This window comes from Puma concolor, chromosome D1, assembly GCF_028749965.1.
Source record: "Puma concolor isolate L17-30 chromosome D1, mPumCon1.1.hap2, whole genome shotgun sequence".
Taxonomy (NCBI): Eukaryota; Metazoa; Chordata; class Mammalia; order Carnivora; family Felidae; genus Puma; species Puma concolor.
In genome coordinates this window covers 60,774,982-60,789,444 of record NC_141676.1, presented here as the reverse complement: position 1 = coordinate 60,789,444, position 14,463 = coordinate 60,774,982, and the positions used below count along the sequence as shown (strand labels likewise).

The window sequence follows — 14,463 nt, the reverse complement described above, 5'->3', positions numbered from 1 at the left end:
TGTCTTTATATGAGACACCTAGAGTAGTCAAATTGACAGAGACAGAAAGTAGAAGAGTGGTCACCAGGGTCTGGGAGGAAGAAGGAATGGGCAGTTATTTAATGGGTACAGAGTTACAGTTTTGCAAAATGAAGAGTTCTAGAGATTCATTGCAAGACAACATGAAGGTACTTAACACTACTAAGCTATACATGTTAAAATGGTAAATTTTATTCTATGTGCATTTTTGCACAATTAAACAAATTTAAATAAATAAATAAACTGTATGGCTGTTCTTCCAGTATTAACACTGTAAATAAAGCTTTTATACTTTAAGCTCTTAACGAGTAACTTCTCCTTGTATTCCAATGCACCACATATATACATCCATCACAGCACTGGAAACAATTTACCGGCAATCTTTGACTTGTACATATTAAATCTAAATCTTTTTGTACACTGAATTTGGCCCTTCACTTGGCCTCAGTCTTCAGTTGACTTACTACTTTGAGCTATGTGTGAAGCAGTGCTGCTTGCCTGTCAATAACCCTCAGGAAAATGACTGCCTTCCTTAGGTGACAGGAGTATCACCTCCGCCAGCCCACAGAACTCCAGGACCAAAAGAAGCCTGAAGCACACTCACTTACTTGAGGCTACAATTCAGAGAAGATGGGTGGGAGGGGGCCTGGAAAAAGGAAAGGAAAAGAAAGGTAGCGATGAGCCACCAGCAGCTAGATGCCTTGAGTGGCATATGTGTATGGGAGAGAGGCTGGTTGAAGCCTCTCTGGTCTTGTGCTATAGTGTCAAAGAAAAACCCCTTTACCTCATCTAAGCAAATCCCATAATAATGGTATAAAAACTGAGGGTTGTCCTACTTTGCTTCTGTCCAATTCCTATGAATAGGATGGGGAGGGGGACAACAAAGCTACGAGAAGGATGGTATCTACCCAGATTGAATCATTCTAGCCCAAGGACCAAAGGGAGATGGCTGGATGGTCCTACCAGAAATTACCATCCATTCTCCCCATTCATGAAAGTCTACTAAGTTACCCCTCAGACTGAGGTAACCTCTATAAAACCCATAATTAGAAATTATAATTTTTTTGGCTTTCCAATAAACCCTCCTTCATAATACATCAATTTGGGACATTCTTCTTTCAAATACATTTTGAGTAATGCGTTTCCCTTGAAAACAGAAAATGCCTAATAGTACTTACCTATTTATACCCCCACTGGCCTATCAGCCACCTTGAACAGGTGACTTTATGTAGTTGCACATTCTATACACTATAGTTTATCTGGGTAATTCTCCTCTGAGACCATAATTAAAGGATTCCTTTCCACCTCCCTTTAGGTAACATTTCTTCCATGAAACTAACAGTGCTTGAAATTCCACTTCCCACAGAACTATGTGTTAGTAGAAAGAATTGTCAGACCCATATTTGAATACCATTTCTGCCACTTAATAGCTGTATGATGCTGAGCAGTTTACTTAACTTCCTGCATCAAAAAAGTGGGAAGTCCACGTACCTACTCACTAGGAATGTTGTAAAGAATAGAAATGCACAGGAAATCTTCACTTTAAAGAGTTCTAATATGCACAAATTCCAGGTACACAGTTTAGTTCAATAATTCCAATTCCCCAACAACACAATTCAAATTTCAGGTACCACAGTACATTAACCATGAGTGACTGAATATAGTGCAAACTTCACGACTAGGTGTTCAGTCCACAAATCACTATGTAAATAATAGAAGCACATCACAATCAGCGCTTAACTGACTTGAAAAGTCACTTCTTTCAAAGTCTGTTGCTGGATTTGACAAAATAAACTGCGAAGGAACAAAAATTAAGCTGATGGTAGACCTCTCATCAGCAACGATAAAAGCCAGGAGACAATGAATAACATATTTAAAGTGCTGAGAGAAAATTAACTCTCTGCCTAAATTTCTTTTTTTTTTTTTTTATTTTTTTTTTCAACGTTTATTTATTTTTGGGACAGAGAGAGACAGAGCATGAATGGGGGAGGGGCAGAGAGAGAGGGAGACACAGAATCGGAAACAGGCTCCAGGCTCTGAGCCATCAGCCCAGAGCCTGACGCGGGGCTCGAACTCACAGACCGCGAGATCGTGACCTGGCTGAAGTCGGACGCTTAACCGACTGCGCCACCCAGGCGCCCCTTCTTTTTTTTTTTAATTTTTTTTTCTTAATGTTTATTTGTTCTGGAGAGAGAGAGTGTGACCAGGGGAGGGACAGAGAGAGAGAGGGAGAGAGAGAGAGAATGAATATCTGAAACAGGCTCCAGGCTCCCAGCTGTCAGCACAGAGCCCGACACGGGGATCGAACTGAGGAGCCATGAGATCATGACCTGAGCCAAAGTCGGACACTTAACTACAGAGCCACCCAGGCACCCCAACTGCCTAAATATCTAACAATGGATAAGACATCAAAGCAAAAACTGTTGGTGATTATTCACTGCACATCTGTTAATCAGTTCATGTACAGACAGCAAGGCATGTAGCTGAGTTGCTTCCTTGTCTCTGGTGATGAATGTAGGTGATATTTTACAAAAATGAATAATCAAAAGAGGGAAATGGCCAATAATGATTAAAGTGTAGCAAAGAAACAAAAAGTGATAATGTTGGAAGTGAAATTCCAATCAAACATAAACGGAGTTATTGAAGAAACCGCTGACACTGACAATGTTGACTGCTGCCATTCCAGAGACTCTAGATATGCAGCCAGAGGAACTTAATGAAGACAAACTTACCAACATAAGTGAAGAAAGTGGTTGTGAGAAAAGGATGATGTTTTAAATTATAGTATACTAAACATTAGTTTTACTATGTTTTCATTTCTCTATATATCTATAACCAACAATAAGAGAGTTTATAGTGCTTGACAAAAAAATTTTAAAGGTGACAAAACAATCATAACTTTTCCCATTGATTATTAAGACTACTTTGCCAGGTTTTAACTTGCAAGGTCCTTTGTGCTGTCCTACACAACTATAAAGAGTGAGGACTGCCTGTACCTACAACTTCTGGCACATCAAGGAACACATTATTTCACAACTAAAGAGAAAACCTCTACCTTTACAATCTGCTCAAACAAAAAAGGAATTTGAAAAAAAAATGAAAAAAAAACAGACAAGGAATTTGAAATGATCTTGGGTGATGTTAAGAAGAAAGATTTTCTGGTATTTCAGTGACTAAGAACTGCTGCCATATCTGAACATGCAATTCCCCAAACTCTTCTTTTTATTACTCAAAATACACACAGCCTAGTGCTGAAAGACGGGGTTCATGAATAATTATTCAATTTGTCCGTTGTGACAGTATTCTATTTCACCTGTCCTTACTTCTTGCATGTAGGGACAAAACAGTGAGTGTGTGATAGTACAAGATATAGTAGCTTTATTTTTTTTTATCTCATTTAATCTTTATTTTTATTTATTTATTTTTTTAATATGAAATTTATTGTCAAATTGGTTCCCATACAACACCCAATGCTCATCCCAACAGGTGCCCTCCTCAATGCCCATCGCCCACCCTCCCCTCCCTCCCACCCCCCATCAACCCTCAGTTTGTTCTCAGTTTTTAAGAGTCTCTTATGCTTTTTTTTTTTTTCCTTCCCCTCCCCCATGGGTTTCTGTTAAGCTTCTCAGGATCCACATAAGAGTGAAAACATATGGTATCTGTCTTTCTCTGTATGACTTAGCTTTAGAATCAGACCTCAACTTAAACACCATCTCTACATCACTCTTTGCAACCTTAGGTAAAGATTGAAAGGGAGAAGAGGAAGTGCTTAGCAAAGTGTGGTACACAGTAAGCACTTACATATGGCTATTATCATCATTATCTTTACTATTCCTATCATTAATGTAAATATCATAATAATGATATAATTGTATTTATTTTAAACACATCATTATTAACCAGCATATTCTTCAAAGATTAAATTCTCTTACTCCAAAAAAATGATGGATACCCTCTGCTTCCTGGGTAAAAAGACTTGACCTCAACTTCCTCCAAATAATTTTCTCCCAAGGCACATGTGCAAAGGGCAGTCAACATTCACTTACTTTCTTCTTGCAACCCTTGATTCCTATGTCAAAACCCACCCTGCAGTCTTCTCAGTTTCCTCCTCTGAGGACATTAAGACCAAAAGCCATTTCCCATTTCTCACAGCTATCTGGCAGAACAGCTATCTTGCACCCTCATAGCTCACATGACTTAACTGTCAGTTTTCTCTTGATTCTAATCCCTGGTTCTAAACTAAAAGCCATTATTACTTATATCTACCCATAAATATGCAAAGGGCCTAAAGGTCAACTAAAGCCAACCCCTTTTCTTTACTAAATAATTTCTTATAAAACATTCATGTGAGTTAGTTCAGTAATGTCTGTTTCAACACTTCCAGTGACCTCCAACTCCAGGCAAGCCATTCCATGCTTATCTTCAGTTAAAAAGTTTCCTTAGGCTGAAGCAAAATCTCTCCCCTTACTGTTAGTTTCCATCCATATACTCTAATTCCACATTCTAGAGAAATTTAGAAAGTTTAACTGCTCTGTATGACAGCGCATCCAATGTTTGAAGACCATGGCAATGTCTTCATGTTGTTCTTCCATGTTACACGCTTCCAGTTCAGAAAGCATGATTTTAAGTCCCTTCCTCTCACGGACCTTCTCTGGACCAGGTATGGGCTTGCCAACATGATCTAACAACAAATTGGTAAAGCGCTTCCTTGCCAACATTTGGGCTGCCAAGTAATTATACTACAAGTGATCCCTCTGCCCATATTCTTCCATTATTATATAAAAATTATTACTTTAGTAGTTCAGGAAACGTGACTCTCAGCGCAAATCATGGTTTCAAAGGAATGGTTTAAAATCTTGAACACTAACAAGAGTTTGGGTTTCTTTTTTTATTGAGTCAACTACTGTGAAGAGAATCAAGTGGGATCAGCTGGCATGAAACTCTTGCCTCTTCCCTACAAAGCCAAACAAATGTCTGGGAAAAGGCGGTAGCAATGGGAAGGTTAGCTAAGAAGAATTGCTTCATGCCCTGAGAAAGTGGGTCCAATTAAAAGGCGGCAGTAATAGACAAAAAATATATATATATACATATATACATATATATACACACACACACACATATATATATATACACACACACACACATATATATACACACACACACATATATATATATATACACACACATATATATATATACACACACACATGTGTGTGTATATATATATTCTCTATACTTTGCCAGAAACAGGTAGGTACCGGAAGAAGGATCAAACATTGTGCTCTCAAAATTTAACCCACATAAAGTGCATAAAAGAAATGGCAGATTTTTCCTGTGCTCTCCTAACCTAGTGGAGTAAGAGCTGGGGAAATACACACACACGCGCACACACACGTACCTACCTACCTACCTACATACCTACCTACCTACCTACCTACCTAGTGGAGTAAGAGCTGGGGCAATGCACACGCACACACACCTACCTACCTACCTACCTAGGGGGCAATTGGTGCCTGTCAGGGGCAAGCAGTTGGAGAAGGATTTTTCCCCAAGTCCTCAGAAGGTGCAATCAGTGGAAGTAGTGTCCTCAAATGAACTCTAACCCTTAGGTAGTAGGAAAGGAAGCAGGCAGAGTGGCACAGGGACTTGGTCCCCTGTGCTCCTGTGAGCCCGACACCTTCCCTGGAGGTGACGAAGAGGTCCGAAGAAAACAGAGAAAGAGGAAGGAAAAGACCTGGGAGTTTCCACGTTTGGGGTGAGACTAAGTTAGGACCTGTTCCCTTCTCCTGTGCCCTTAAGGCCGAAGGTGGTGGCAGCAACAGTAGGAGCAGGTGTCCCAGGCCCTCATTCTAACGAGCAGAATCCTCCACTCTCCCCACCTCCTCTAGGGCCGCCCCAGCCTGCCCCACTGCTCCCGTCATAAAGGAATTCCCATCCCCAGTCCTGCCCCTCAGGCCTCCCCTCAGGTCCAGCGGGGGGCTCCCCACTTCTCTTCCGATCCCCAAACTCAACCCTCCCTAACCCGTTCGGACCCCGGCACGCCTCACCCGACACACTGGATTCCCCCATCCGCTCCCCTCCTCGGCAGAGCTCCCATTCCTGCCCCCAGGCCGGGGCTCCCCACTCCACCTCCCCAGCCAGGCCTGGTGCCTCCCTGGGCGGCCAGGTCCGCCCTCCGCTTTCCTCACGCGGCGTCTCCCCTCGGACCGGCGCCCTCCCTCCCTGCCTCCGGCCTCAGGCCCGGGCGCCCGCACTCACAGAACTCGGCGATGTACCAGGTCACCGCGTAGTTCTCCTCGCACCAGTCCAGCGTGGACGTCGTGGGGCCCCAGTAGCCCTCGCGGTCCGCGGCCGGAGCCATCGCGCACGCAGCCGCCGCCGCCGCCGCCGCCCAGGCGCTCCGCTGGCCGCGTTCGGCTCGGCAAGCTCCCAGGCCGGCTCGGGCCCTGCTCTCGCGCCCACCGAACGCTCCGCCCACCCTCTCTCCCTTAGGGGAGGGGCCGGCTCCGTCAGCGGCAGTGCCCGGCGGGAGATCCCGCCCACCGGCGCCTCCAGGCCGCCCCCGCCAGGCGGCGCCCCGCCCACCCCGAGGCCACAGGGGTTCCCCTGGTGGGGGGGGGGGGGTTCCTTTTCCCAGGAAAGGGCTGTGATCAGGTCACCGGGACGACGGTTACCCAGGCTGCCTGTCCCGCCCAGACACGCCCCTGGCTGTAGGCTTGGGGTTTCTGATATCCCTGAGGCTGTTTTCTGTCTGGACGTGTCAGAGACTCTATCTCTTTGTATGTGTGTGTCTGTGTGTGTGGTTTGATTAAACTAAGGCGGGTTGGGTTGAAGCCATCGGCAAGCCCTGGCTTGATAAAACCTGTGCAGAGGCACAGCGTCTTTCTCAGCGTCTTCCTTTGACCGCAGGCCTCAAACGGAACCCAGAAACAGAACTCTCCCAGCCCCGGGGACTCCTAGGAAATAAACAGTGCTTTTCTGATAAAGATATAAGTAAGTGTCTCTTGGGAACAAAGGGAAAGGGCAACAACCCTGGAGCAAAAAAAAAAAAAAAAAGGCGGGGGCGGGGAGGTTGAGGGCGAGGGCATGCAGATCCTGTAAAAGAATTCAACTAAAGCAGAGCTTGCATGCCTCAGTTCAGGCTTCCAAACCCAGAGGTTTCTACTGTCTACCTATAATTGTGCCCTTACTCTCCAGGCAACCAACAGCCTCCCCTTCTTCCAGCCTCAAGACTGTAATACTCCACAGAGTTGCTGGAGGGGTCGTTGCAAAGAGAAAGAGCAAGTGCAAGCGTGGGAGGGGCAGAGGGAGAGGGAGAGAGAATCCCAAGCAGGCTCCATACTGTCACTGTAGAGCCAGACAAGGGGCTCTATCTCACAACCATGAGATCATGACCTGAGCCAAAATCAAGAGTCAGATGCTTAACCAGTGAACCACCCAGGTGCCCCTGGAGGGATCTTTAAAAAACAAATTACAACTATCCCTGCCCCTTGTGTTCAGCTATACAAACTCTTCCTTAGCTGGGAATGTACCGGGTCCATTCCATCTCAGCCTTTGCTCTGCTGTTCAGCTGGACTGTCTTCCACTCTTCTCTATTTGGCTCTCACTTGCCCTTTAAAATCTAGCTTCCTGGGGTAACTGGGTCAGTCAGTTAAGTATCTGACTCTTGATTTCAGCTCAGGTTGTGATACCAGGGTCATGGGTTCGAGCCCTGCATGGAGGGAGCATGGAGCCTCTCCTGTCTCTCTTCCCTACTCTCATTCTCTCCCTCTCTCTCTCTCTCTCTAAAAAAAAAAAAAAAAAATTAAATTAAATTAGCTTCCTGAAGCACTGCCTAATTTTCACCCCAAGAGCTCCCTTGCCCTTTGTCCACATCCTCCAGTGATACATCCTGATCAGAAATCTTGCTGTCCATTCTTTTTTTTTCTTTACTTTTTTTTAAGTTTATTTATTTATTTTGAGAGAGAGAGAGAAAACAAGCAGGGGAGGGGCAGAGAGAGACAGGGAAAGAGAGAATCCCTAGCAGGGTCTACACTATCAGCGCAGGGGGCTTGATCCCACAAACTGTGAGATCGTGACCTGAGCTGAAAGCGAGAGTCAGGTGCTTAACTGACTGAGCCACCCAGGTGCCCCACTTGCTAGCCGTTCTTTATGGTCCTACCACCCAGGACTCTGCCTGACCACGCAGTTTGAACTGAAGATTGTAGTTAAGGATGGCACAATTGGTATTTTCTAAAGGAACTAGTCGGATAAGGTATAATCAAAAGTAAAAGAGAAAACGGGGAAATGAGCCTATGGCCTCTCTGCAAAGTGACCGTAGCAGACGATAGATGCAAAATCTTTACTTGCAGGGTGCAGAACCTAGGAATAGAGGCAGTGTGTTTTAATAGAAATAGCAGGATATCTGAAAATTCTCTTTTGAACAGCAGGCATGGAGCTTGGCCCTTGGCTGGGTGCTGGGAACACACGGAGGTAAATATAGGAAGAATCCAAGAGGGTAATCTACAGAGAAATAAAAGCCATTGAGGCCTGGGGAAACTTCTATTTCTAAGCATTTTTTCAATTTCAACCTCTAAAATTTCTGTTTTGTGTATGTTTTTAAATATGTATAAGAATCATGTGTATATAATGTATAAATGAATAAATATACAGATATTTGTATATTCAAAGTGAATATGCAGAAATACATACTCAAAAGTGATTTGCTGGAGTACCTGGCTGGCTCAGTTGGTAGAGCATGGGACTCTTTATCTTGGGATTGTGGGTTCAAGCCCCACTTTAGGTGGAGAGATTACTTAGCAATAAAATCTTTAAAACAGTGATTTGCTGATGAGATTACAACAAAAACAGGGGAGAGGCCACAAAAATAGAGTGTGATAATGTGATAATATTTTGCTAGGACTAAACCAAAAAGTAGGGTGTTGTGGGAACCCCTATGTAGAAAGAACCACTGACCCAGCCAAGTGACTCAAGGCAGGAGATGAAGCCTTGGCTAAATCAATAGCCTGCATATTTCATCACATTTTCATCAACAGTGTAAAACAAAACAAAACAAAACAAACAAAAAACCTCTACTGTGACCAGGACAAAATTTAGGAGAGAAAAATTCCCCTGACCAGGAAAGCACTGCGGTAATATCACTTTCAAAAAACAAAATGGATTTCACAGTTCCCTCAGCAACGTCTATCTCTCTGTCTAGCTGACAAGTTTTTCCCAAATGTAAAAGCAAATGCATGGAAATGTAGGGACCCTGAAAAGCCAAAACTGTCTTGAAAAAGATCAAAGTTGGAGGACTTGCACCTGCCAATTTCAACACTGCAAAGCTATGCTAATCAAGGCAGTATAATACTGGCATAAGGAAAAACATGCAGATTACTGGAATAATATGAAGATTCCAGAAATAAACCCCTTACATTTTTGGTCAGTTCATGTTCAACAAGGATGTTAAGACAATTCAATAGGGAAAGAATAGTCTTTTCAACAAATGGTGCTGGGGCTACTGGATACTCACACGCAAAAGAAGGATATTAGACTCCTTCCTGCCACTGAATAAAATTAACTCAAAATGGATCATAGAGTTACATGTAAGAGTTAAAACTATAAATCTCTTGGTTTACATACAAGTAAATTTTTGTTACCTAAGGTTAGGTGGTGGATTCTTATATACAATCACAAAAGCAGGGGCGCCTGGGTGGGTTCGCCAGTTAAGCGTCAGACTCTTGGTTTCGGCTCAGGTCATGATCTTGTGATTTCGTGGGTCTGAGCCCGACGCTGGCAGCACAGAGCCTGCTTGGGATTCCCTCTCTCTCAGTTCCTCCCCTGCTCGCACTGACTCTGTCTCTCTCAAAATAAATAAACTTTAAAAAAAAATCACAAAAGCACAAGCAACAAAAGAAAAAATAGATAAATCGGACTTCATCAAAACTAAAAACTTTTGGTTGCAAGTAATACCATCAAGAAAGTGAAAAGACAGCCCCAAAATGGGAAGAAATATTTACAAACAATATATTGGATAAGAAACTTGTATTCAGAATATATAAAGAACTTTTACAACTCAATAAAAACACACACAAAACAAACACAATTAAAAATGGGCAAAGCAGACGAATAAACATTTCTCCAAGGAAGATAAACAAATGTCAATAATCAGAACAGAAAAGCTGTTCACGTTTGCCATTAGAGATACACAAATCAAAACCACAATGAGATGCCTGCCACTTCACGTATGCTAGGGTGACTATAATCAAAATGCAAAACAAGAACAAATAGGGGCGCCTGGGTGGCTCAGTCGGTTAAGCGTCCGACTTCGGCTCAGGTCATGATCTCGCGGTCCGTGAGTTCGAGCCCCGCGTCGGGCTCTGTGCTGACAGCTCGGAGCCTGGAGCCTGCTTCCGATTCTGTGTCTCCCTCTCTCTGCCCCTCCCCCGTTCATGCTCTGTCTCTCTCTGTCTCAAAAATAAATAAACGTTAAAAAAAAAAAAACAAGAATAAATATTGTCAAAGATGCAGAGAAATTGGAACCCTCATACATTGATGGTATGTAAAATGATACAAGCACTTTGGGAAACAGTTTGGCACTTCTTCAGAATATTAAGCAGAGTTACCATATGACCTAACAATTCTACTCTTAGCTATATGCCAAGAAATTTGAAAACATCCGTCCACAAAAACCTGTACAAGAATGCTCATAGGCAGCTTTACTCGTAATAGCCAAAGAGTGGAAGCTGATGAATGGATTACTAAAATATAAGATATCCATGCCATGGAATATTACTGGCAATAAGAAGAAATGAAATACTGATACATAATACAACATGAATGAACCTTGAAAACATTATACCTCATCAAAGAAGCCAAACCCAAAAGGGTACATATTGTATGATTCCATTTGCATAAAACATCCAGAGGAGGCAAACCTTTAGAGATAGAAAGTAAATTCGTGGTTGGCTGAAACAGGGAGTGGGAATAGGAAGTGACTTCTAATGGGTACAAGGTTTCTTTGGGAACGATGAAAGTGTTCTAAAATTAGAGCATGGCCTTGGTTGTACAACTCTGAATATGCCAAAAATTAAAATATAATAGCATACTTCATTTTTCTTTAAAGATTTTTTTACCTTTTTAAGTAATCTTTACACCCATGTGGGGCTCGAACTGACAACCCCCCAAAATTGTATACTTTATTTTTTTTAACTTTTTTTTTAACGTTTATTTATTTTTTTTTATTTTTTTAAAAAAAATTTTTTTAACGTTTATTTATTTTTGAGACAGAGAGAGACAGAGCATGAATGGGGGAGGGTCAGAGAGAGAGGGAGACACAGAATCCGAAACAGACTCCAGGCTCTGAGCAGTCAGCACAGAGCCCGACGCGGGGCTCGAACTCACGGACTGCGAGATCATGACCTGAGCTGAAGTCGGACGCTTAACCGACTGAGCCACCCAGGAGCCCCTTTTTTTAACTTTTTAATGTTTATTTACATTTTAGAGAGAGAGAGAGACAGAAAGTGTGTGTGAAAGTGCTCTGAGCCAGCTGCTTACATTCAAATCCGGACTCTGCTACGAACTACTTATACATATTTAGGCAAGTAACTTAACCTCTTTGTACTTTAATGTTAACTATGAAATGGTGAAAGCATAATATCTACCGCATAGGCTTATTGTAAGATTTTTTTTTTGTAATTTTTTAAAACGTTTATTTATTTTTGAGAGAGAGACAGAGCATGAGCAGGGAAGTGGCAGAGACAGAGGGAGACACAGAATCTGAAGCAGGCTCCAGGCTCTGATCTGTCAGCACAGAGCCCAACATGGGGCGTGAACCCACAAACTGTGAGATCATGACCTGAGCTGAAGTCGGATGCTTAACCGACTGAGCCACCCAGGCGCCCTGCAGAATTGTATACTTTAAAACATACGCTAAGTGTTCTAGTTAGAATATTCCTATTTTGGAAAATTGAGAAAACACCTAAAACAGTGCAAAATATAAGGAAATCACTTATAATCCCACCAACTAGCATTAACCATTGTTAACGTGTGAGTATGTTTCTTTCCAGCATTTTATCTATGGATTTTTTTTACATGATAGAGCTAATATTGCCTTTGTACTTCACATTCTTCCATAAACATTTCTCATGCTGTCAAAAAATCCTTGTAAACATATAATAGTTATATCATATTCAATATTAGAGACATACCACAATATACTTAATTATCATATATCCATGTTACTTTTCTCTCATTACTGGGTACTTAGGTTGTTTCCAATCCCTAAATTTACTTTTCAGCTAACAAATGAGAACCCAAATTTTGGGAGCTTTCACCCATAGATTCCTAGTGAAAACTCTTTTTACTAGTTCCCAAGACAGCAAAAGAAATCCAAGCTCTAATCCATTTTTTCCACACGAGATATGTTGCGCCATTTCATAACTGCAAAGGAAAATTTGAAACCAAAGAAACCAAGTCTGTAGGATCACCACAGATCAAGAGATTTCATGATCTACAAGTTACCTCTTGGCCTCTCTTAATACCGAGGCCCATTTAGAATAGCCTATCAACACTTCCTGGCTCCCGTATGTGGGAGATACGAGAACGTCACCTACATGCAACACACTACAACCTGGGGATACAACCCCTAGCCTTTCTGAGAAGAGCCCCTGCCCCCAGGCTGGCTGGGAGCCCATCTGTGCCCCTGCAGCCCTGGTTTCTCTCCACTGTTGTTTCTCTCACCTTTCATGGTAGTCTGTCTTCCAAACTCGGTCTCATTTTTTCTGTGTATCTTCAGTCCCTCATGGGGCCTGAACAGAGTTGGTGCTCAGGGAATGTTTAAAGAACCACAACAATAACAATAGATATTTATTAAACATCTACAATGAGCCAGATCCTGTTCTGGGTTCTTTACATTGTATTAACTGAGTTAAATCTTACAACAAGGGGCACCTGGGTGGCTCAGTGGGTTAGGCATCTGACTGCGGCTCAGGTCATGATCTCACAGTCTGTGGGTTCAAGCCCCACGTCGGGCTCTGTGCTGACAGCTCGGAGCCTGGAACCTGCTTCGGATTCTGTGTCTCCCTCTCTCTCTGCCACTTCCCTGCTCATGCTCTGTCTCTCTCTCAAAAATAAATAAATGTTTTAAAAAATTACAAAAAAAAATCTTACAATAAGCCTATGCAGTAGATACTATGCTTTCACCATTTCATAGTTAACGACATTAAAGTACAAAGAGGTTAAGTTACTTGCCTAAATATGTATAAGTAGTTAGTAGCAGAGTCAGGATTTGAATGTAAGCGGCTAGCGCAGAGCACAGGTGCTTAACAGCTACATTAACAAAAATTGCTAATGAGTTTGTAGAATATTGCTAGCAAAGCCAAACTCTGAGAATTTTACAGGATACGGGAACACAGAGAGCCCCCATGAGGGTAAGCTAAGCTCCAGAAGTGTAGGAACTATGTAACGTCACTGTGTCCCCAACATATAGCTTGGCACAGAGTAAGTTGTCAATTAATATGTGGTGAACGAAATATAAAAAGGCAAGGATGAGAAATGCTACAAGAGAATAACAATTTTTAAAATGTTATTATATTTGTTATCTTTCTGTTTCATATAACAGTACATGTTCATTATGAGAAATTTCAAAATATGGATGAGAAAAAACAGTTTTATTATGAAATACGTAGTATATAAAAACAATATATAACCAAATATATTAAGACTAATAATGAGATAGAACCTGATTAAGATAGAACCTAACTGAGAGCTAGAACCTGACCAATGCCTTAAGCCCCATGTATCCTTCTCCAATCTTATTACTTCTCTCCCTCCAGAAGTAACCACTTTCCTGTATTTTGTTTTTATCATTCTTTTACCTTTGTATGCTTTTATCACATGACTGTATCCTGGAACATAGATTTTTGCATGTTTCTTTGTTTTATAAAATTAGACTTATATAGTAAGTACTCTTCTGAGACTTGGTTTTTTTTTTTTTTTTGGCCCAACATTATACTTTTAAGATTCAGCTATGCTGTTGTATAAAGCATACAGTTTTTTCCATTATTACTCTTTTACAATGTCCTCTATTGTACAACCATGCCACGTTGTATTTATCCATTTCATGAGATGGATATATGTTGTTTCCCATTTTTGTTATTATAACCAAGGCTACCCTGAACACTCATTTGTACACATTTGGTACACATGTGCAAGACTTTCTTCAACATACTATCTGTGAATGGAAGGGGCTGCACATTTTCAAATTTATTAGAAAATGCCAAATAGTTTTTGAAAGTGGGTGTACCAATTTACATGTCCACAATAAAGCTATATTTCACAACAAAATTGTATTTATACAATAAAAATATAATCCACAACACACTATATATATATTATATATTATTATATATTTATTATATTTATATATATAAATATATATACTATATATTTTATTGTATAAAAATA

At 41.6% G+C, this 14,463-nt stretch overlaps 1 protein-coding gene across 1 annotated transcript in view; it reads right to left on the bottom strand.

Annotated features, from left to right (window-relative positions):
- Nucleotides 1-6,500, bottom strand: part of ACER3 (alkaline ceramidase 3) — a 181,359-nt gene extending 174,859 nt beyond the window's left edge. Inside the window, exon 1 of the mRNA XM_025928583.2 lies at nucleotides 6,277-6,500. Coding sequence (XP_025784368.1) covers nucleotides 6,277-6,379 — 103 coding nt within the window. The 5' untranslated portion in view covers nucleotides 6,380-6,500. The remainder of the gene's footprint in view (nucleotides 1-6,276) is intronic.
- Between the last annotated feature and the right edge of the window lie 7,963 nt (nucleotides 6,501-14,463).